The sequence below is a fragment of the Rhamphochromis longiceps genome, linkage group LG12 (assembly GCF_057381845.1).
Source record: "Rhamphochromis longiceps isolate RC_006_pf linkage group LG12, R_longiceps_female_GT1.1, whole genome shotgun sequence".
NCBI lineage: Eukaryota > Metazoa > Chordata > Actinopteri > Cichliformes > Cichlidae > Rhamphochromis > Rhamphochromis longiceps.
This window is the reverse complement of record NC_140568.1, coordinates 26690823-26715362: the sequence shown is the minus strand read 5'-3', so window position 1 is coordinate 26715362 and position 24540 is coordinate 26690823. Positions and strand designations below refer to the sequence as shown.

The 24540-nt window shown below is 43.6% G+C and overlaps 1 protein-coding gene across 1 annotated transcript in view; it reads right to left on the bottom strand.

The window, feature by feature from the left end:
• fam222aa (family with sequence similarity 222 member Aa) overlaps positions 1 to 24540 on the bottom strand; it is a 48098-nt gene that overhangs the window by 16996 nt on the left and 6562 nt on the right. The window contains exon 2 of the mRNA XM_085425455.1: positions 3205 to 3347. Coding sequence (XP_085281581.1) covers positions 3205 to 3301 — 97 coding nt within the window. The 5' untranslated portion in view covers positions 3302 to 3347. The remainder of the gene's footprint in view (positions 1 to 3204; positions 3348 to 24540) is intronic.

The following is a 24540-nucleotide window of genomic DNA, read 5'->3' as shown; positions in this document are numbered from 1 at the left end:
ACTGCTAAGGAATGAATAAACAAATTAAAACCTGCTGAAATTTGAAAAGATATTATTTTGGAAAATAGCCAGCAGAAATACCCCCATCAACTACTCAAGTGAAGGATTCTGGACCTGTTATTCTCTAGCTGACATGCGACAGAGTAATTGCTGTCTGGGGACAGAGGGGAGGCAGGGTAGTGGTGGGGGCTGCTGGGCCTCCTGTCCAGCCATCTCAGTGTTCACTGGACTGGTCCGCCTCCCGTTCCCCTCCGAGAGCGGGGCTTTAACGCTCACCCGTGTTCCCTGGACCTTCCGGACCACATCGAAGGATGATCAAGGAAAGGAATGGGTGGAGAGGGAGGTCACCACCGGCTGAGGGTGGCCAGGGTCAGTGGCATCCATTCACCCCTCTCCCCCTGCAGGGCCTTTCTCTCTCATCTGCCTGGATGGGTGCCCTCTCTGTGGGGCACAACACGATGAGAGGTCCTGGCTCCGCTGCCGTCTCTGCCTTTCATGTCTCCATATAGGGCAGTGGTAGATAGACGCGGAGGGGGAGGACGAAGGAGGGGGCAAGCTACAAATGTCACCCATAAGGGGGGATTTAATTAAAAATGACAGGGGCTGGCGCTGGAGAGTGCAGCCACATATGTGCGGAATTTGGGCGCAGTGAAAGCAAGTGCCTATGATTTATAATTCAAGTAATGCTCCGCACTCCTTTTAATTCTACGGCCAAAGAAAAAAACTATCAAAAGGCTGCCCTGTGAGGCTAATCCAATATGATATTTTTAAGGGCAGGCGGTCAATAGCTTTTTGAAAAGCCAGCTTCTCTGTCTCCCTTTCTGCTTCTCTCTCTCTCCTCTACTTGTCTGTCTTTCCCCGTCTCTCTCTCTGCTCCTGCCTCCTTTCTCTCCCCGCTCTACAGTACCTCACCCCACCCTCCTGAGCACAGACACAGAGCGGGCTGTGATAATGGAAACATCCCGCTCTCCGCCTCCTGTTTCTCCTGCTAAGCTCTGTGCGCTTGGGGGAAATTGATTGTCTGGCGAGCCGATCTGAACGCTTCCAGCTGATGGTAGAGCCAGTTAAGTCCTTTTTTATTGAGGGTATGAGGGATTTTTAATGGGATTCAATAGGAGTCGCATCAATGAACTGTGCAGCCACTCGGCATCTGCATGCAGGGGCTTTTTCTAAAACCCTCCTCGCCCTCTTATCCCAATGCTCTGCCACCCCACCTCCACTTTCTCTGACACACACACCCACACATACACATGCAGACAGGTTTTTGTGTAAAGGAAACCAGATGCAAATGACAGAGCTCGCCTCTACCTTCGCTGCCACGTAATCCCCCTCCTGCACTTTTACTTACTGTCCATTTCAAGGGTGTATTCTTATATTCAGCTTCCTGTTGAGAGCCCTGTCATTTTACCCACAAACCCTTTCCATTCTGGCACAAACTTGGCCACGACCAATCAGTCATGGGACCTGCTCAGCATGGTGACCTGAGTGTGCCCACTTCTGCAGCCAGACCCACTGTCTGCTTTTCTGCAGCCTTTCTAGGCCCGGACAAACAATTGCCTTATTGAGGCCAAGTGGTGCACGATGGTGGAAATCCAACACTTGCCTCCCCCTCCCTCCAGTCCAAGGACAGAAAGGAGGTTATTATGTTCAAACATCCTCATTATGAACCTCAAGTCAGTCACTGCAGTAGTCCTTCAATCAAAGGGTTTAACAGGTGGAGAAGGAGAGGGAGTGACAGGGAGAGTTAGACAGAGAGGGTCAGCGAGAGGGAGGGCAAAGGGAAAGCTGGAGACTGTTCTTTTTCTCTATTGATTTGAGTCCTGACTCCCACTGGCTGCTCTTCAATAAAGGACCTTGAGAGGAAGTGGGCTAATCCTGCAAAATTGGAAGTAGGGAATCGATTAAGAAGACTGCTGAAGACTCCTTCCATTTCTCTCCCTTCCTCTTCATCTTTACCTTCACTAATTTTATTTTCACAATTTCTCCTTCCCCCTCCCCCTTTCACTGTGCCTCTTTCTCTAAAACCTCATTAGCGATTTGTGGTTGGTTCACTAATCTAAAGAGCTAAACCTTCCAAATGCACCCAAGGCTTTGTTTATCTCTCTGTTCCTCCCTGTTTCATGCACATCTATACACCTCCATATCCACACAGACTAGAAAAAACAACAAAAAAAGTCTGAGTACATATATTATACAGTCACCTTTTTGTTTATGATTCTTCTCTCCTCTGCATAAGGAATTTGGAAAGTGATGCTGAGCTGAAGAGTAGCTAATTGGACAGTGAGGAGCTGAAAAAGAATTTGGGCAGTGCTTCATTTCTTCGCCAATCAAGAGTTTCAAGCCTTTCACAGGGCTAGTTAAAGGCTTGATACAATGCTCCTCTGATGAAGAAGCCCAGATCCTTCTATTTCCACTAAGCCTTTGTAAGCTTGGGTAAAAACTGCAAGGTTAGTACTCCCCTGCTCTCCATCCGCCAACCTTTTTAATCAGCTTGAGGTAGCTCGTAGCCCTGCCATGTAAACAAAGGCCAATAAAGAGTCTAGGAGTGTTAAATAAGCAGGAAAGACCTTTCCTCCACTTGTCAGACAAAAAAGGCTTATTCAAAGCTTCAGCAAAGTTAACGAGAAGTTCACCTTCCAGAGGCCTGACCGCTGCAGCTCTCTCTAATCCCAAACTGGTTAGAGCTAGTTTCGCCAGCACTCTTAGCGGTTTTCAGCCCTGGCTCATCTCTGTCCCTTTACACCATTTTGTGGGTGGACAGAGGGTGGTGCTAGGGAGCAAACAGAGCAGCTGTCACACTTTACATGCGGCCGGCACAACCAGGGCCAGACACTGTAAATGTTTACAGACCCTCAGGGTCACCCAGGGCCACTGAGGCACGTTAAACACTGTCTGTTCGGCCCTGTTGCCACGACTGCACAATCAGCACTGCTAAACAGCCTCCCTCACAATGAGTAGCCAAACAACATAGCATTCCAAGGCCTAAGTGCAAAGTGAATGAAAGTGTTTAGAATTCCTCAGAGTATTGAGAGAAAATAGTGCCAACAACAGAAACTGAAAAGTCTATTTTTTGTAACTTCTCAGTTAGGGTTAACAACAAGTTTCTGTCCTTCAGCATGAAGATCAAACACAAACGTCGTTCTCATTCCACTGCTTCAGGCAAGAATTCCTGACCTCCATCGCACCCTCTCTTTGTTAACTTACATTTCCGTCCAAGGGCTTGTGGTGGCTCCAGGGTCTTGCTGGCACACACTGGGTGCTGGGGTTGAGGGTTTTGCCTCCTCTGCAAACAGGCCAGCATGGCGAGGTGGGCACAGTACAACAGCCGGGGGAGTTCTGCGGCCAACCTAGAGTAGAAAAGGAGCAAGAGAAAGAGAAAAAGAGGAACACTGCAGTGAATTAAGCAGGATGATTCGAGGTCATGGCCGTGTCTCGTAAGGCTGCAGGAACTCACTCTGGGCTAGATGGGCTAGGTTTCTCACTCACGATTTAATTGGTAAAGCATGCCTACGGCTGCCTGCCCCTCAGCTGTGTGTTGAATGATAAACACACACCTGCATCGGGGCACCACAGTTGACACGGGTTCAGAGCACAGTCCAGGCCAGTCACTCTGCAGCTTCAAACAGCACATCCACAAAGCCATTCAACCGCATCTCCTGTCCATGAAACCATCGTCAAAACAAACACACGGGCTCACACACAAAGTAGCAATACTCAGGCACACTGAGACACATTCCTTCCAGGCCAGTGTGTACGTGGTGATTGATGGCGTTATCTATGGACAGCTAAAAAAAAAATAAAAAAATAAAAAATGGGAATGCTGAGAAAACAGCAGTCTGCCTGCAACAACTTAACATGCAACAGCTCTGGGGGACTGTCAGGAAAGGCCTGGGGGGGACTGAGTGGTGTCTGCATGTATGTGTAGCCGTGTGTTGAACCGTATGGTTGCATGTGTGTGTGTGAGCAAATGCGATGGGCTAGGAGGGGGAGACTGCCAACCGTACATCAGGGCTAGTGACGGCACTAATCAATCTCCCTCTAGGCTATAAATCTCCAGCTCTACACTTCCATTTTTCCCCCACAGCCACCTTCACTCAGGAACAGGGAAGCAGTTGCTGCTAGTTTCTTCTGAAAAAGCCCATCCTAGTCCTAGTGGAAAGCACAGGACACAGTTTTACATATATTATGCAGATACAGGTTATCATTCATTAGAAACTTATGAGTGTCAATGATGACTGATTACTTCTACTGGTTTTATAGGCCAGATGAAAACAGCTAAAGCAAACCGCTGAGGTTCCAGAAGTGATTTTATATGATAAGGATCGAGATTCACTTCACCATTGTTTACTCAGCAGATACCGTTCATTTCCTGGAACCACACGCTCTCGCTGTATTGAACACTTTTGCAGCCCAGTCTCACCTACAATGGATAATGGCTGTGTCTATAAAAAGGATTGTGGCCTTAATCTTAGCTCAGCCTGTGTTTGAATGTCTTGTCCAAAATGCATCAATATAAAACACTATTGTTTCCATCTGGGCTGGTCTCCTCTCATATTAAAACAAAGAACAGAGGCAAATATTTCATCTATGCTGTCAGCGCCAGCGTCTCCCGCCATGATGCGTGGCAGATTATTGAAAAATGATTTCTCATGCGCCTGTCACAGGCTTGTCCCCTGTTATTTATTTTCTCAGTGAATCACTAAATGAACATTTAGCCACCTGCCATCAGTCCATTACTTAGTTTTATAGATTATCATTTTAATATGAAAGAATGCAATTACAATGATTACAAGATAAATTAATGGCAGCAAAGCGCCGGCTCCTGTCTCATTCATTTAAAGAATAAAGCAAAACACAGACCAGCAGTGAAAATCGTCAAAAAATTAAACCAGTCATTGAAGAATCCAAACAAATCAAGCTTGTAAATGACCCAATGTTCCTGTAATATTTGACCAAAGTGAAAAACCATCATCTAAAGCAGGCTACGTTATGACAAACACTTACAAAGTCAATTTTGTAACTTTTATTGAATATCTGTGACAATGACTTCCAAATGCACAAATGCAAATTTGTGCTACGTTATCTGGCCTTAAAACAGAACATCCCCAGCACAGTTTAGGTGAAAAAGAGGAAAATTATAGACAAAATCCTTCCTCTAAGTTTGGCAGTAATTAACTTTCGATTTGTATTTACAGGTGTATTTGTATAAACTTGTGAAATTCCCCACATATATTTTACCTTTTAAAAACAGGAGATTTAAGAAGTGCATCCAAATGTTCTACAGCCATTTAGCTTTTCGAATGATTCAAGCAAAATTTGATTAGAAGTGTGAGGGTGGAAAATGCAGAAAGGAACTACGATATGCAAACACATCTAGCTGCCTGTAATTAACACTGAATGACTTCCCTGGTTTGAATAGGCAATGATCAGAAACAGGTGTTAAATGCATCCTCCCCGCCCAGAATGCAGTCTTTCACCCATAAAAAGCCTTTTAAAAAAATAAAAAAATAAAACAGTTTTAAAGAAATTACATTTGACCTCAGACCCCGAGGCTTGTATAATGCACTTAACACTCGCATGTATTTTTAAAGCATTTTAGAAGCAGCACAAAACAACTCTTTTAGCCTGTCGGTGTGAAAAGGGTGTTCACTAAAAATGCATCTCTCTAATAAATATGAGTAAACTGCATCTTTAGACTCCGAAGACTCCACTCCCTCTTCCTCTCTCACACACATTTGCAGTGAAGAGAGGGGCCACTCTCTGTCTCGCCAGGTGCTTGAGCAAAAAAAGGTCGCTTGCAGTGCCATTTCCTCTCACACACAGGCAGGCCTGGCCTAAACACACTGGCACTTTGAGCTCATTACTGGCTATTCACATAATCCTTTCTCTGTGTCCTCGCTGTGAGGATACTAATTTCACAACAAGCCCATCCTCACAGTCCATTTGTTCAAAGATAGTGGTTGAGAGAGTGGAAAGGGACACATGGTGTAGATTGAGACTAAAAGCTAGTCTTAACGGGGGATACCGCCACCGCTTTCCCCTCTCTGAAATAAAAGACAATCGTCTAACTACCCTCCATTTTTCTCCATTTGCTGCTCACCAAATGTATTCGGAGGCATTATACTTGCTGAAAGAGACCCTCTTTTTTTCAATTCAATTTCAAGAACCAATTTTCCCCTATTATTGCCGTTAAGAGAGAAGCCGAAGGTGCAAGTCTTCAGCTTGTTTGTCATGTCCCTCTTTTCCCCTCATCTCCTCCCATTAGGTTATTGTACTACTTAGCAGATGTCTATCAGTGGCAGGAAATAATCTCCAAACTAAAACCCTGTGATCCATCGTCCAGCTGCCCAAAAAAACAGCCTGTCTTCCTGAGGTCAAACCCCGTGGAGCTGCTGAAGAATGTGCGAGCACACACACTCACTGCCCCCCCCCCCAAAAAAACCCACCTGCACTTCACTCACTCATCAAATCCACTCACAGGTCTCCTATTACACCAGTGCAGGGATATCTCAAAAGCCAGGATGTCTATCGGCTCTTTCTCGTTCTGCTAACGCTGCTGCAGGGTTTGCAATGGGGGCGGAAGATCAGTCCCATGAGATGAGGGAATAAGCCGGAATCAAGAGGCGGTGGGCTTGGCAGAGGGCTATTTCTTAGTTAAAAGGTTCTTAAACTGCAGAGGAGATCAGAAGAGATGGCTCCCTGCGCCCAAAGCTGTCTGCTCAGATAAGCATCCTGCCAAGTGCGGGGTGTAACAGGGTGGTCATGGATGAATGAACGGTGTGTGCGTGTGTTTTTTGAGGTATACATGTTCCAGGTGAAAGAGAGAGTGAGGCAGCTGATACCCAGGACATGTCCGTGCTAACAGGTTTTCATCTTAAAATTAAAATGTAAAACTTTTGCGGCTTTTTGCCTAACATCCAAACTACTTTACCTTTTTTTGGGGGGCACTGAAAACAGAGATTTTATTTTAATTTAAAAACTCTCAGACTGTGTTTTAGTCTGAAGTAGAGAAACGATGTTGGAGACAACATGTGCAATTTGATTTGAGTCCTCGTCTGATTCATCACGCTGCTGTCACATTACGCTTTTCATCAGTCTTGACTACCTGCGGTTATTTTAACACGGTACATCAGGTGTTGCTGACCTTGATTTCTGTACCATCAGAAATCAAGATCAGCAATGTGCTTATCATGCTGGCTCTATGTGCCGGTGGCATGCAGTGTTCATTTTTTCAGGAGTTTATTTATGAACAAAGGTTATTTCTTTGCTGGTGCAAAAATGCTGATCTGGTTATAAATATAAATACATTAAAGTTAAAGTAGCCTCAGGGCCGGGTACTTATGGCTCTAAAAATATATCTCAAGCGGCAAAAACTATCCAAATTAAATGCATGTCCAACCTGAACTGTTGGCTTACTGTGTAATCAGATGGGTGCTGGTTTAAAATACGTTTGCATTAAATGTGAACCGCACTTCTGCAGCTGTTTGTGTTTAAACAGCATTTATCATGTGTAAACTCTTATTTACTGCTATATGAAAAGTTTATCAGTATCACAGGATTTACGCTCATATAAGCCAGTCTGCATCTCCAGCAGCAACATTCTGTATTAATACAGGGCACGCGTATCAAGACTGAAAGCTAGCATCTGGCTGTTGGGGTGATTAACAGGTTTGACTGCCATATCCAAAACCTAACTAAACTAGTCCGTGGCTCCTATAACTGTAACCGCTTTCTTGTAACAATTGATTGGAATAATTAACAATGTATTGATTGGATATCAGCCCGATTCTGACAAAAAGCTGCACTGGTTACGGCCATAATGGCTCCAATCAATCACTCGAGTTCTATTTTGTCCCGTGTTTACTACACTACGCTTCAGCTGCAGCGCACTCGCTCTCACTCACTTACGTTCAGTGTAACACTTGCTGGGAAGCTTTTATTGCACTTACAGCAACATAACTTCTTGTTGTCAACTCTGCTTCTATTATTTCACTTCACCTGTGTAGAGTGAAACTGCTTCCTTCCTTCCCCGAAGAAACAGGTGAAGTCGTAAGTGATAGCCATATACAGAAGCTTATTTATAATAATTTTTTGTTCTCATTTTAATACTTTATTCCCACTGGGTTATTATTATTATGATCATTGTTTTACTAAGAAATACTGAAACAGTAAATTTATATTCTTGGATGTATCTTATTTAATTTTCTTGTATTCAGTGTGTTGCAAAATAAAGGTTTGTAGTATGATACAACATCAGCACCGCTATCTGCGAGAAGCTGATTTCATGTTTTGCCAGTGTTAGCGGGCAAAATAAACTATTTTCCAGCTCTAGTTAATGTTGCTGTTGTTACCAGTTTACAGAAAACTTCTCATCAAGCTTCTACAGTTAATCGTCTTAAGCGTCAGCAGTGAAAATTTCCCCTCCCAGCAGTGGTTCGGGAGCCTGGCAGACAGCCTCGACAATAAGCGGGGGGCGTGGCTTCAGCCTAATTGAATGGTGACCCTGCAGTCTCACTATGGGACGCCCCATGCAGTGCTTTTAACAAGCTGCTGTGTCTCCCCTCTTAATAAGCCCAAACAAGTTAATCCAATCGACACACTCAAACCCTTTCTTTTTCTTTAACAAGGCACTGCCTCTACCCCGTTAATCCCTGGCTCCCCCCTTCTCCGTCACCATACCGTCACATGAATGGAGGGAGAGTGAAAGGCTCCATTAGGGAGGACTGGCAGTAAACCCCTTTCGGCTCGGCACTTTCCACACACCAGCATTAAATTATTTGCACTCATACTGTATATTCAAACACCCACTCACTAATGCTCACATGTATCCGACAAAAAAAAAAAGGGGTCTATTTGGATGTGGCACACAATGAGAGGGTTATGTTCGCCGACCCTGATCCACATAGACAAACCAACAACAAAACCACACACAAACAAAAACTCTGAGGGGACGTTTGCCGACAGGCACGCACTCTGGGACATGAAAAAGGCATTGTTAACAAACCCTCCCAGCTCCACAAACAACAGCCACTGATTCCCTAACAATACAAGCCCCTGGATGCACTCACCCACCAGCTCTGTACAACCTCACACCAGCGCGATAAATAACCTGCACAACAAAAGGCCATTGTGTGTAAAAGCCAACAGTTTGGGCATTATTGCCATGATATACAGTGTTGGAATAACATATTGGCAGCAGAGCCTTATATATATAATGCAGCATGTCACAGTTATTGGGGCTTATACGGCCTTGTATGCCGAGCAGTCATATTTATAAGAGGTTTCCCTGCAGATGAAGGGCAACTTGGCAAAAACACTCAGCTGTTAGCTTTCCATATTCCAGTCAGCTTCAATAGCTTCGCCCATGGGATGAAGGGTGAGGAATGTCTGGCAGTCCAATAGCAGCGAGTCGTCTGTCATCTCTAATCAAAACACGCATGCCTAGACTAATGTCAAGCCTATAATAGCAATGAGGACTAATTGACTTCACAGCCAACTACTGCATCTTTGTGCTGAGCTACGTTTCATTAGTGCTAAATAACAGCCTCACGAAGCATTGAGCTGTTACGTGGCAACTAAACTCCAGTGTTTAAAAAAGAGGAAAAGAGACTGAAGTTCAGAAGATAGTAAATGTATGTCCACACAGACTAAGGAGCATTTAAACCAGTTATGAGTGGACATATTAAAAATACTCTCATTTCTCCAAATGAACTGCAATACGAGAGTAAAATCTGAAGGTGGTTCAAGTTGACTTGTCAGGCAGTGTTTCCACCAGTTTGCGCTCCTATTCTAGGAAGGTGCACTGACAGACACCTGCCTAGAGGTTGTTAATGTTTACCATTTGCTGGGTTTAATGTCAATTATTATAAGTATGAGATCTAACCAAGCCGTGCAATCTTATAATCAAGCTGTAAATTCTTCCTGATCTTGTTCTGAGAATATTACACAGCAGGCTGTAAAAGATTATTAAGACTTTTTTAAGAATGTGTCTATTTTCCTGACTTATTTGGCAAATCCCGTTTAGTCATTTTGCATGCACATCAAGCTTCATTTGTCTTTTCAGACTGTTTTTAGCTGCGAGAACTTGTTTTGTGCCTCCCTCATAGTAATTGCTTAATAATCACACTTGATTTGGTAAGTCACATTAGTATTCAAAATACTGGTGTTGTGTCAACATCAGCACATTAATTTGCAAAAGGCAACACGCTCCCTCAAAAACCTTACCCAGTATCGTTATTATTTTCTATTTTTTAACAAAATCATCAAGGTTGTTTTATCTTAAAACATAAATATTTAACATTTCTGGATAAGAGGATCCACTAGCCTTTAAACATACATCAACTCAAAGATGAGATGTGAAACAATATAATCAACAACAGACCAAATGCTCAAAGGAAGGCATCGTTTTATAGATGGACTTTTTACCATAATTCTGACAATAATTCATGTTACAGTGTTGGACGGTATTGATCCCCCCTCACAACTTTTGTTCTTCGCTATAATGCACTCCACACTTGTCACGTTAAAGACGGTAACATTGTATTGATTGCAACACGGTATATTACACTCTTGTAGAGAGATTTATTCACTAACTGTAGGGTTGGCGGTTTGATCCCTGATCACTTGCTATAATGTGTTGTTTTTCACTTACACCTCACAGAGAAAATCTCCGGTTTCAAGAGATTTTCACTCTCATAAAAGAAAGTAACCGTCAATAAAATAACTGACATTCATCTTACATTTATTTGACTTAATACAGTGCTTGGGATGCATGCCAGTGCTTTGTATTGACTTGAATTGTTATATCACTAATCTCACTTTTCTGAAGCCTACATATTTTTTCTTGTTTCAAGAAACCTTGCTAAAGCATCTGTACTGGCAGATAATTAGACTTATTTCTAGTGGGAATTCTTCTCTAATCAAGAATTTAATTCTTATATTTAGTTATTTATTTGTTTGTTGTTGCCGCGAGCAGACCAGCTCGCATAGTTCGGCTCACTCTTTGCACCTGCAGCTGTTCCTGCACATGGAGTTCATAACATGCTCCGCTGCCTGGTAAGGTTTCGAAATAAAAAATGTCCCCACATATCCGAAACATTGTAAAGCACGGCCAATCCGAGCTAGTGAGGACAACAATGTATAGTGCGCCGCAGTACTAGGAAGCAATCAGTCTCCAGTTCTCAGAGGTATTACCTGTGCAGCTTTCGGTGGGACTTACCAAAGCATTAGTCATGTAAGGCTTAACATTACTGCTCTTTTTACACCTACAGAATGAGTGATCACCGCGGAGCTGTTACAGCAAGCCAAGCACGATGAGTATGACCTTCACATCACATGTGACAGTGAAGGGGCCTTGAGCACCGAGGGGTTAAGGACATTGTTCTTGACAGAGTCTGCCAACTTGCGAAACGGTTTTCTTTTCAACAGGCCTGAGAGCTGAGACAGTTTCTTCAGCCTCGATAAACATGAGTAAAATGTAACTGAAATATATCTAATCAACGGTTAATGTATTCAAATAATAAATCATTAAGGGAAATGTGAATATATACCAATCAGATACATTTCATTTGAACAGATTTTATTCAATTTAACATTTTACTACACAGGAACTGTAATTTTGGGCATAATTTGAGTTTAACGAATTCTGACCGTGCTTACTGATCAAACAGTAAGAGTTTGTGTTGATTGAAGGGTTTGTTTATTTTGTGTAAACAACAGTACAAACGGAATACCGTTTTAGCCTTTAGAAAAGCGTCCTTTGCACTAATAGCCGACCGGGAACCTGCCCTCATTCATTTCAACCAATGTACTCTTCCAAAATGACAGAGTCCCTGTGCTCCTGCTCAAGCCTGTGGGGGACTTTGAGCAATGAGAGTGTGGCTTAAGATTGTCAGACAAACCACAGTGGAAACAGATCCTGTTCCCCGCTTATTGTCTCAGCCGTTGTTGTTTTTTGTTATATTGTTTTACAAAGCAAAAGGATCAGTTGTTGTTTCATACCACTTTCACACACAGACCCAGCTAAATGATTATCGAACAATGTAGAGGCCGACTGTAAAGTTGATCCTGAAAAACACAGGGCAACTGAAATGGATGATCTTTAATTAACTAAAGTTTAATCACACATTCAAACTGCATATCAATCCAAAACAAACAAACAGAATGCTTCTCCATGCAAAACCCAGGAAGCATGTCCAAATATAAACCAGCTCCCTCCCTGCTAACTTCAGCAATATGTGAAAAAAACAACGATTTTTTTGGTTTTAATGCTGGGATTTCTGTTTTCCTCCATAAACCTTATTACACACTGTTTGTAAAGCATTGTTGATGTTGCAAAATTTCTTATCCCAATGTGACACAATCCTTTATTGTCCCAGACAGGTCCATTCATGGCTTAACACAACAACAATAAAACAAGGGCTCTTTTTCCCCCCCTTTCTAACCATCCTATAGTGGCTCACTTGAATATTCAAATGTTCATTGTCTTTTCTGCGTTTTGTTCATTGTTTGTTGTGCTGTCATTCCTCAGCTTGGCTCCTGAACTTCAAAGAAAGGCTTATGTCAATTTATGATGAAATGGAGTGAGCAGGCGAGAAGCAAGACGGAGAGGGAACGAGCGAGAGAGAGAACCTTCATGCAAAACGGCCCTGCCTCAGAATGTATGCTTATTAATGGGTGTTCAATAAATCAATGGAATATAATTAAATTCAAACAGTGTGATTTCTTCTCCGACTCCAAATATCACTCTCTCTGCAGGGCCTAAGGTGACCCCAATTCCCATGGTCCAAAGGACAACTCCGCTGTCTTTCACTGGAGGGTGTCACAGATCCAATACTAAGTCATGCATAACATTAGCGTGTTTTGAAGCCCACAAGGCAATCAAATAGTGCACCGTTGAAATGTTGACACTGATCTCATTTGATATATCTCAAGTGTGACAAAGCCATTTTTGCTCTGCTGGATATTAAAGACTTTAAAAGAGAGGATGACACGAGTGCTCACAGCTAGTTTGGAAAAGGAAACAGGCAGTTTTTGCCACATATTTTCTCCGTATTGCAGTTTATATCGCTGAGGCTCAGCAGTCTCTCTTTTACTCAATGTGTGCCATCCAGCTGTTGTCATCTTTTTCCCTCTCGAAGCTGGCCCCGACCATGCCAGCAAAGGGAATCCAATTGGACAGAGTGGGAGGTGAGTCTGCGGTTGGTAATCACCTGCTGGCTAAAGGCACAGATGGCACAAACATCAGCAAGATGTTCATGCAGCAGCGATCCAAGAAGTCTTTCTGACAGGCTGACAAACAAATACAGAAACCTGAGAAACCCACAGGAAGCTGAGGAAGCACTGCAAGCAGGTTTGATGCAGAAAGTTGGCAACCTGGGAGTAAGTGAGCAACCTGAGGTGCCAAGCACTGATCCCTGTGCTGTTTTCACAGGCAAGATGCTGATTGCAGATTGTAATGATTTAAAAATTTAGACTCTTTGCTCAACAAGAGTAGCCTAATAACGTACTGTGCTGTGAGCCGATGGCAGAGTTAGCAGCACTCATGCAGGCTGACTTCTTCCTCTGTGATTTTATTTAGCAGACCAAACACTTGCATTCTGTTTCAGGTTTTAGGACTGCACTTCAACGAGAACACGACTGTAGTACATCTGTTAAGATTTCTCCCTGAGCTGCCATGACTTCTCCTGACACGCTGGAGAGAGCCCATTTAAGTTTTCACTAGGATTAACAGGCGATATATTTAACTACATCAGTTTGCACAAGCATGCAGCTATCGCTCCAATCAGGTGTAAAGCCTGTTAGCTCTTCTCTCTCAGCTCTGGATGAAGGAAGTTAGACGAAGTCATTTAGTTTATTGATGTTGCTGGCAGAGATTTTATTTTATTTTATGGTAGTCAAGGCTCCCAACACATCAAACATAGAGTAAAAAGGCCCCAGAGACATCCCTCTTCTTGAAGACTCCCCAGCAGATGAGCTCCTTCTGCTCTCTGTGTTACTGCTTGGTGCCGTGGTTTGTCCTTCACAAGAGACAGGTAACACTGCCAAGACCCAGTAATTAGTGCAGATGGAGACTGTAATACTCTCTTCCCCTCCCTGCAGAAATGCCAAGGGAGGCAATCTATAAATTCCTGCATATTAATGCAATTTAAAACCACTCCAGACACCTTGCTGGAGGCATGTGATAAAAAGGGTGAAAGCCAGACTATGGCACAGAGCTGCGGATATGTCGCTGACATCAGTACCGTCTCAGCAACTTTGTGACCTAACACAAACCGGAATAGAGTCCCAATCTGTCTCCTTTCTTGGAAAAGGCTTTCCAAATCCTGACCTTAGGCCTTACAACTGGGTCTCTATCAATAATTAAATGGTAATCTAAAAACCCATTTTAGTTAGGTCATCTTTCTGCGCCATTGTCCCCGCTTCTCTTCTTCCTCCGTCTATTTTTTCCCGTCTTTCCGTAAGATCTAGTTAGAGATTCCATTAGCATGAGAAAGCAGGCTGGTAATTGTCTTCACCCTACTGAGTGATCCCTGGATAGAGGATTAGGCAGTGAGAAAGCCCTATTTCAACTTGGAGCACAGATGCTGCCCACAGCCACCCACTCCAGATTAGATTAGACTGTGGAGGGATGAAACCAACTGGTAACTTCAAGCAGCATTAAACAAAAAGCGTGGACAGGAGGTTAAAACCAAACTTTTGTTCACCTTTCAGCACCAGCTGTGGCCACCTTGTTTCCTTTTCTCTCTCTGTGTCTCTCTCTCAGTCTAGTCTTTTTCAAAATTTCTCTTTTAATCTACTAATATGCTTTTCTGTTGAAAATGGGGATTGTGGGAAAGGCAGCTTATAGTTTCTCTCTCTGATATACACAGAGTATTTAGAGCTGAATCTCCCTAAATCATCCCCCTGGGCCACCCTGTCCGTCACTAATCTGCACGCCACCACCCACTCATAAGGAGGTGTCACATTTCTGGCACTCCTCCATGGGATATAAGCACTTCAAACACCACAGCTTCTCCACTTGACCTTTCCACGGAGATGATCGATTAAGCCAGTTGGATTTATTCCATAAACAGGCAACCATTACATCAGAAAGGCGAGGAATTTACCTCTGAGGCAGAACTTAAAATCCATATAAGCTTCATGAGGATTCCAATTTTTATTGGCTTTTTCAATCCACGTCTTGGAGAACATTAATAACCACTGAGCTTTTTCGGGAGGCTGTTACCGTATCCGAACTGCAGCAGTTCTCCGGCTGTAATTATCGAAGCAAATCACAATGACAACAGAGTGAAATTCAACCGCTATCTGTACTCCATAAACCTGATGATGCAGGAAAACGATTGAGCTCGCTGCACTGCCGGGGTAGTACGAGGCGCATTATAAAACAAAGGGAAATTTAGCCCTGAAAAATTCAACGCTGCAAATGTGGCTTCCTTCTTTTAAAAACGTAACAAAAAAAACAGAAAAGGAAACAAAACACAAACTGATACTTCTTTAGTTTGCTGTTTAGGAGGCTCTGCAGGGTAAACAAAGGAGTATAAGCAACAATAAAAGCTTTATTACACTCAGCAGAAACTTTATTAGGTACACCTGTGAAATCTAATGCAACAGCTCTACCATAAATTTGTCTGGAGACTCTATTATGTTGCACCCCTCACATTAACCGGGCTGAAAGCATATAAGGAACAATGTAGTCTAGCTCAGGTGTTGGGCTACATCAAAAAAGTGTAAAAGTAGACTTAAGGGTGGAGCTGCTGAACTGCATTGCATAAGATTTCATTGTCTCTAGTGAAGAAGAGCTACAACCCTGTAGCTTTCTTGTTTTTATGCTTGAATACCTTTTGTATGCTTTCAGTACAGACAAGAAACAATCTGAAGTGAATCAACAGGGTGAAGACACCTAGTAAGATGAAAAGTATTTCGGTGGCAGTACGCTCGAGTTAACAAGCTCAAATTTCATTTGTGAAAGTTAAAACAGGAAATCTAAAACCGCTTTCATTTAGCCAGAAAAGCAGAGACCTCCATCGAGGAGCTGGACTCCTCCTGTTAGTGATCACAGTAGCCAGAGAGCTCTGCTTCAGCTCTGAGGGACTCCTGCTCTATGGTAATCATATCCTATTTGAATAATGAGGCAATACCACCACTCCTGCTGCCCATTCTCCCTGCATCCTTGACTGGAGTCTTTGATAGACACTAATTCTAGCTCCATCTATAAAGCTCCTCTCATGCATTTTTAATAGAATCTATTACTTTAGGATTAAATTATAAAAGACTGTCCTCCTTAAATTTTTAATAGTTTGCATAATTGGTATCAGGGCCTGAATGCGGACCATAAAAACCCAGTTTGTACAGGGCTAAGCTGCAGAACGAGTTAGACGAAAGCACAAAACACTGTTGCACAAAAAGTGCATGGCTATATGACACTATTGCATGCAAGCACACATCTGCACACACATCTCAGCGTGCATGTGAGCGAGGCTTTTACAGCTTTGGTTTCACTGTCGCTGTGAATACGATGGCGCGACCTCTGAGGGAAGGGCACAATAAGGTCAGGGACCATGAGAGATACTCTTGGCTGCTGAGCTCCTGAAGCAGCCTGAGGCAGGGGGAGTCACTTGAAGGAAACTGGAGACATGAACCAGGTGTCCACAGAGACCTGCTGCCAAAGATGTGACCACAACACTCACCAGGGCAAACAGCAAAAACTACTTAGCAGGTTTACAACCTCCCTTTGTCCCCACAGTCACTGATAACTGTGTTCAGTCAGCGTAAATGGAAATGTATTTCCCCTCTCTGTTCCTCGTCGCAGGCAGATCAGCCACAAGTTAAATGTCATCTGCGCTCTCTCACTCTCTACATCTCTAGCTCGGCTCCTTCCAATAGCAGACAGAGCATACAGGAGAACAAATGTGTCTGAGACATCGCCTCCAAACTAAAGCCCCCTTAGAAATCTATGCACGTCACCAGTCCCCAAATTAGCACCACAGGGACACCCTCCTCACCGCCCCCGCATGCTAGCGGCAGCTCTTTGGCATATCTGTACTGGGGAAAATATTTCACACTGTATGAATTATTAAGTGAGGGGCCAGTGCTAAGCAGTGTGGAGATAGACCAGTTATTCACAGCTCTATTGGGACGGATGCGTCGGAAACCCGGGCCGCTCGCCTATCAGATCGTTTGTCACGAGCAATAGACAATTTACAATGAGAGAATTTTTCAATTTATTCGTTCTGCTGTCACTGCACTTTTCCACCTCCACTCATTCCACTCGACAACCCCCCCCCCCCCCTCCTTTAGTTCCGTCTCTTCTGGTTGAGGGGGCTCCATGCCCGAACCACCCGCGCGCTTCTCAGTCTGATACTGTTGCTCACTTTGTCTTCTGCGAGGGGAAGTCTGGGAGTGTAACACATGCGTAGAAGGCACGAGGAGAGGGACTGTGCTGCTTTAATCATCTTAACTGAAGTAAAGGTGTGTTAAGGAAATGCTGTGTTACCTGAGGGCTCTAGGTGATGAAGCTGATCTGTGGCTCTGTGACAGGGGAAAGAACAGGAGACTAGGGGGGAAGATGCTTGGCTGTGCCTCTTCAGAACTTTTTGAGTACTTCAGAACTTTTTTTTTGTCCCTGTGTGATAGGGGCAAAAGAAAGAGTTAACTGAACCAAACTGCAAGTCAACAGAAAAGAACCTTATAGAATGCATAGATGTGACAAATACTATGATTGGACCTGTATTGTAATAAAAGACTTAAAAAGAAAAACACATCCAGAAGGATTTTTTTTTTTAAGTTAATGAGAATCTTCTTCAGGAGAAAGAAGAGGATCCCACCGGGCATTTCCTCTTTCACTTAAGTGGAAATGCCAAATAACAACTCCCACACAGAAAGACAGAAGACCTCAGCACAAACGTCTGGCAGAATGCAATTTTACCATTAATTACCGAAGGTGAACCAGCTGTCAAAACAGCCACACATTTCGTTTTTGTTCACAAATACCCTCCGTTAAAGAGGATGAACTGCAGAACAGACCATGCCCGAAAGCCCAAAGCAGTACTCTTGCACCATTTCATGTTTCCAAACCTTAAAAAAAAAAAAAAAAAAAAATAGATTCTGTCTCTCTAAGCTGAATATACAAGAGAAACAGAACATTACATGAGCAGCTTTGTTGGTCTAAATGCTTACGGAGTGCACTGAGAGCAGCAAAGCAGCCCAGAGTGTTTCTTTATCGGTGATGTCCTTTGAAAACCTGATGCAGATGGGTTGCACTGAATAGGTCTTGATGTGAAAGGCAGAGATGTTAGATAAATGTGCTCATAGCCAAGGCCTTTGCCCTCTTCCCGATGACGCGTTCTTTTACTCAAATACCTACTCCCCCTTTACATGCAAGCACACACACACACACGGAAACACAGACGAACAGTGCCAATAATCCCACTGAGGGCAGCATTTGTTTGGGGACAAGGTGACCCTGTTGCCTTGGGGCCTGTGAACAGGCACAATGAAGGCCTCTCATCCTGCACACACCCAGCTGGCTGTGTTGGGCTGACGATGGGTGGAGAGGTGAAGGGGAGAAGGGTGGGGTTGTGAGAGGCATCGCAACACCCTTCGTCTGCAGTTTTAAAACTCCATTCAGGAAGCCCCCCTGAGATAGCTCTTTTCACACCCTTCACAGACGGAGCAAAATCCCCGCTTGTAACCCAGAGTCACGCAGTCAACAGATGGAGCTGCTATTGAGTGAAGGATCGCGGCAGCAGAGGCGGCTCCCCATCCATCCCCGCTGGAAACAATGGGGCAGCAGGTCAAGAGTGCCGTCTCCAGGAGGAGGGGTCAGGGAGGAGGGGCGTGCTTCGACACAGTTGAGCTATGCGAGCGCTTTGAAACCGGAGGAACTGAGAATCTTTTGGGGTAACGGACAGAGGGGAGGAGGCTCGCGGCTACGTGCAAGTCGCCAAGTTCCCGGGGATCAGGCTCAGGTGGAGGAGGATTGCGTGTGAATCTGGGACAGCAGTGTTTGTGTTTAACCTGCAAACAAGAACAAAAAGACATCCCTATGCACACACATTTGCCTGTTCAGAAGAAAACACAGACTTACAGTTTAACATACATTCCAAGGACTCGCACTTATACTCGCTCATCTCGTTGCAAACACAGCCACGCGTAAAGAAAAGCGGACCTCATTTTTGATCAAAAAAGAAAAGGAAATACAGAAAAAAAAAAAAAAACTCAGTGCAATGATGCTTTATAGACAGAAAGGCGAGAAAACGATTGAAGTGCCCCGAAGACATTTTTTTCCATAAAATACTAATGTGTATACTTTTAAAGTTTGTGTCAAGTATTACAAAAGTGGGTCAGAGAGCTTTCTAGTTTTGAAAGCACACAATTAAAAAGCAAACACTTCTATTCAACTATTCCTTATTGTTCAAGCTCTCAATTTTCTCACAGAAGCATCACATAAGATCAAAGTTCCAGACTAAAGCTTATATAAATAGTGACACTAAAGTGCTCTGAATTTATTAATGTTTTGTGTGTGTGTGCTTTTCAAATGTACCGAGTTAACTGTGTGAACCACAGAGGAAAACTATGAATAGCTACATGCTGAATCGCTCATGTGTGCGTGCATGCACAGGTGCATGACCACACAGATCAGAACAAAGCACTCGTGGCTTGCTTTACAGGGGAAAGTATATCCATTTATCCATTTACTCTGGCTATTATTTTGCTCTGACCTGGAAGTCAATTAGTCAGCTAGGTTGCACTGCCTCGCTGGATTTCTATGACTGGAGCAGAGACAAAGACACAATCAAGGTATACAGTGATCCCACAATTTCAGTCTCTTTTATATGGCATGAACATTTCTGAGGGAGAGAGAAGCCAAAATACTGCTGCCACATGCTCCTCATCCTTGAAAGGTTTGGTTTATGGGGCCATTTTGCACAGGAAGGAACTCATTATAAAGCAGAGGGTGTCAAGAGCATTGCAGCAATTCTCCATTAACATCCACTTGACAAGAAAGTGCAAAAAAAAGAAGAAAAAAAAAGAAGACTTCCTATCACTCGGGATGTTCACAAATCGCACCTAATTAAACACAAAAGCCTAAGTCCATGAAATCAGAGTGCAGAAAGCCATTTGAAGACAGAGGTGAGAGAGAGCGTTTTCTTGGTGGCAAGAAACATACATTGCAAGGAGGCCACAATTTCATTCATGTTTGCGTCTCCTTCAAACAAATTGTCAGCTAAGTACACTGGGACAAAGGGCTGAACTGTTATTCTACCTTCGCTAGGTCACATCACAATACATCAATGGGTTGCCATTTCAGAATATGCTGCTGTTATGCTATTTGAGCCCAGAATTGAAAAAAATAAAGACTATTCCAACCATGCTGAAAAGGATCAATAAGCGCATAGAAAAAGAAAATGGCCATAAACACAGAGGCTTTTATTCAGAGTGCCACAATGTAGATGAAAGCACAGAATGCACCTGGAGAGCGAAGCTGAAAGAGGCAGAAGACAACAGAGCCCACAGAGTTATCAGGTGGGTCCAGAGAGCGTTATCTATATTCAGACCTCGGGATCATCTATCTCCGCAGCACCTATTAGAGTTCTAATATTGTAGGTTTTAAGGAGGCTCTGCTTTCCTGCCACAGTGAGACAGATTCAGCACTGTTGCCCCCTTTCCCTTTTCAGTGTGGTCTCACAAGGTCCTCTTGGCTTTCTACAAACAATACTGCTGGGCTGCGGCCCTTATTTAAAAGATTAATAGGATGCTGTCTTGGCAGAGAAGCAATCAGTGAGGTTTCTGTGACAGCAGAAAATGTGTGAAAACAAGGGAAAGAGGAGAGACCATTGTCACGGTTACCAACTGGCTGCTGGAGCTCAATTGAGATAGCTGTGGCTTTCAAGCCCAGCTGTCAATCACAGCAGCGAGCATCAATGGGGTAAATTTAAATGATAAAACGATAAGTCATGAGCAGGCGATTTCGCTGTCATCAGGACGGGGGCTGCTTCAGAGTAACTCACTATGGGTGCAGAGATTTCACTGCAGCCATATGGAATTTGGTTTTGCATCGAGTTGCTGGCTTCACCCCTCAATCATGACAGAATGTGTAATCACCAAATGTCTTCCTCTCAATCCCTGTTACAATTGGCAGCACAGTGCTGCCACTAGAGATGGGGGAACAAAATGGAAAGCTGACTAAATGACAAGCTTTAAGTGACACTTAATTTGAGATACCCCGGCATTCTCTCAGCTCCAGTAAACAGGATCTATCAAACTTCACCCACAGACTGTATGACTCCGCAGCTGTCTGTGGGGAGAGGCACAGTATGCCTGAGAGGCCCCCAGCTACTAAGAGTGATGATAAAGAAATCAAATCCTTAATAGTTCCTAAAACACTCCAGAAGAGCTATAGGAACAATTAGCACACTTTCAAAATGTGTACATTTGTATTGTCTGTGTGTCTCGAGGATTTTCGACCTCTGACGATAAGCATAGACTGTATAAAAAAGATGAACAAGGCCACTGGTTTGTGCACTCCCTAAATGCTGATCATATCATTTTTTTGAAATCAGATATTACATATAAGGTGTGGATCTGACTGAAAAATCCAGGGACACTGCTGGCCACCATAAAGCATAAACTTGACGTTAAAGCACGCTAAGTATAACGGAGCCGTAACGTATAAAATTCACATCTTCTTGTATAAATAAGATTTGAAACCAGCGACTGACACCAAAAAACAGCTGGAAAACTGCTAATCATGGTCACAGATCAAGTGAGAAGTCGGTTTGTTTACCCACAGACTTTATACAAACAGACTTCTTTTTCCACCCCAAGAAGTCGCCCCCTGCTGGCCATTAGAAAGAACGTAGAGTTAGAGCAACTCTGCATTGGCCTCACTTTTCAGACCCAGAGACTATGTCCATCTTTTATTTACATTCTGTGCAACAAACCCATTAAAAAAAAATTAAATAAAAAAAAAAAAAAACAATACTTGGAGGTCATATCACACAACGTACAAGGCACATCTATAACCACACATAGACACACAGAACCTCTGTTATCAAATGCCCCTAACTGTTCAAAAAGTTATTTAAAACCCGTGTAACAGAAGCTAATGACAGCCTTAGAGGAAATGACAGAGTAGGGAAAAACACAAGTGAGCTGGTGAAGAAGTGAGAGAAAAACACTTAACAGCTGTTTTCTCCCTTCTTCCCTTTGCTCATCCCAGGAGAGAGTTCCACACGATCTCCCTGATCCTAGTTTGTGGCTGACAGAGGGGACCGCAGATCTGTTCATCTCCCCACTCACATGGCTCTGTGCGTCCCCCCCCACCCCCGCCTGCCTCGCCATCGTGCTCTGATGCCAAGAGGGAAAGATGGTAGAGAATGAGGAGGGGAAGCGGGAGTGGGGGGGGTCTACATCAAGGAGAGACTCTCCCAGTGGGTTCTCGTCAGTTCCAGGCCATTGCACCTTGTTCGCTGGGATTTTGTTTACACACACACGCACGCACACGTGTGCACAAGAACTCACACACACATACATGCGAAGGCAGATGACTATTAATGGATACAATAATGCAGAGTCGCTTTTCAGTTTTTTTGGGCTGCACAGTCACGTGTTTTGTTTTTAACTACTGTTGTGACAACAGGAAGCTTCAGCGGCAGATCACTGTAAGTCACTGACAAAGAAAAAAATAATACAACAGTCTGAAGCCTCGCAGAGCTCATTTAAGTGGCACAGAAGCAGATGACATTCAATCAAAACCCAGTGATACGGTTGATGTGGTCAGCGGTAATGTGTAGCCAAAAGGCCTGACACACTTCCACGGTCTTCGGGGACAAGCGGGGAACGGCAGGCTGCCCTTGTGTGTTCAGTCTCTACAGATGTTGCCTTGGAGAGCGGCTGACTGGTGGGCTGCCGTGACAGCTGGACAGCTGTTCTATAGATGCAGCTACAGAAGCATGGCACTGAGATTGAGGGGGAGGATAGGGATGTATGTTTAGTTTATCTGTATGAAGTTCCCAGGACATACGAAGCTGTCAATTTTAGCATTGGTGCATGAGCCCGGATAAGAAAAGATGGCACCGAAGAGGATATGGAGAAAGAGCACAGATGGGCAAATATCAGACGCGGCTGACGATCTATAAAGAAGCTCCAATAACAAAACAGATTTTTTTTTTTTAAGTGTAGATATAATACGTCAATCCAGAAATGAACAAATACACCACCAACTGGCTACGCGAGCGCAAGACAAAGCATTTAATTGGATCCACAAGGTCTGTTTAAGCAGCCGTGACTTTTTATCATCATAAACAAGTAAAAGTTTAATATGAACTTCACAGGCGTGTTCAAATGATTCAAATCTCATGAAAGAGGAAAGGAAAGAAAAAAAAACTGGGAAGATTAAAAAAAGAAGAAAGAAACAGAAACAGAGAGAATAACTGGCAGATAATTTAAAGGACTCTGGAATTTGTGCCAACACCGAGGCTGCTGGTGATGAAAGGCAGCTTAAATTGGGGGTCATGTTCAGATATTACACCTTTACTCTGCCACTTAAAAATCCAGTAACCTAAATTCAAACCTGCAAGAGAACAGTGCGAGTAGACTGTATCTATTACAACAGAACTGCTTCAGACTAAGATCTGAAAAAACAGAACAGATGAAAAAAAAAGAGCTGAAATGTTGGGAAACACTCCGCTGTATTAAATGTTGTCACCTGCTGAATAAACACGCTGTAAATCATGAGTTAAATAGCTGGGACGGGTGCCAGTCACCACTGCCAAAGCTCGAATTTGTCCTTAGCGGGCCAGACTTTTCATTATACCATAAAAGGTCAGCAATTTGTTCAACTCAATAAAAAATGTTAATAAAACTAAGAGCTCACATGAAGCAGCCCTTGATAGCTTCTGGTCGCTCATCAGAAAACATGAAAGTGTGTGTCTGTGTATTTGTGCATCTGCACCGTCACCAGTGTGGCATTATGTCGGTCAAAGGTCATACAGCGGCAGGAAATATAGCTTTGGCCTAGTCGTAATCCAGGCCAAACTCCAACAGCAAAAGCACATACAAACACTTTCCTACAAACACACATGAATGCAAGTGCAATTTTGCATTGCACAAAAGCCGGGAGTCGATAAGCACCACCACGCAAAAATCCCCAATTCCAGCTCACACCCTCCACCCTACTGTGCTAAATAAATGAAAAGCCCCATTATAATTATATATGAAATCTTTTAGAGGAAAAAAGTGATTACTGTGGATGCAAGTCTGGAAGTGGGTGGGGGTGGGTCATTGCTAAGCAACCAGTCATTATCCTCCAGAGTAGAGAGCGAGGTGACCGGCCATCCATCTAACTCCGGTGGCTTGCCTGGCTCCTGTGTACCCCCCCTCGCCCACACCACAAACACCTTCTCTTCCCCTTCTTTCCTCCGCCACTCACCCTCTCTGGCTCTCCCTCTTCCTTGCTCCCTCACTCTCTCTCTGCCGTCTCCCCGTCCGAATACAAACAGAGATAAAGAACGCTGCAATCGCTCTTGACACACAAAT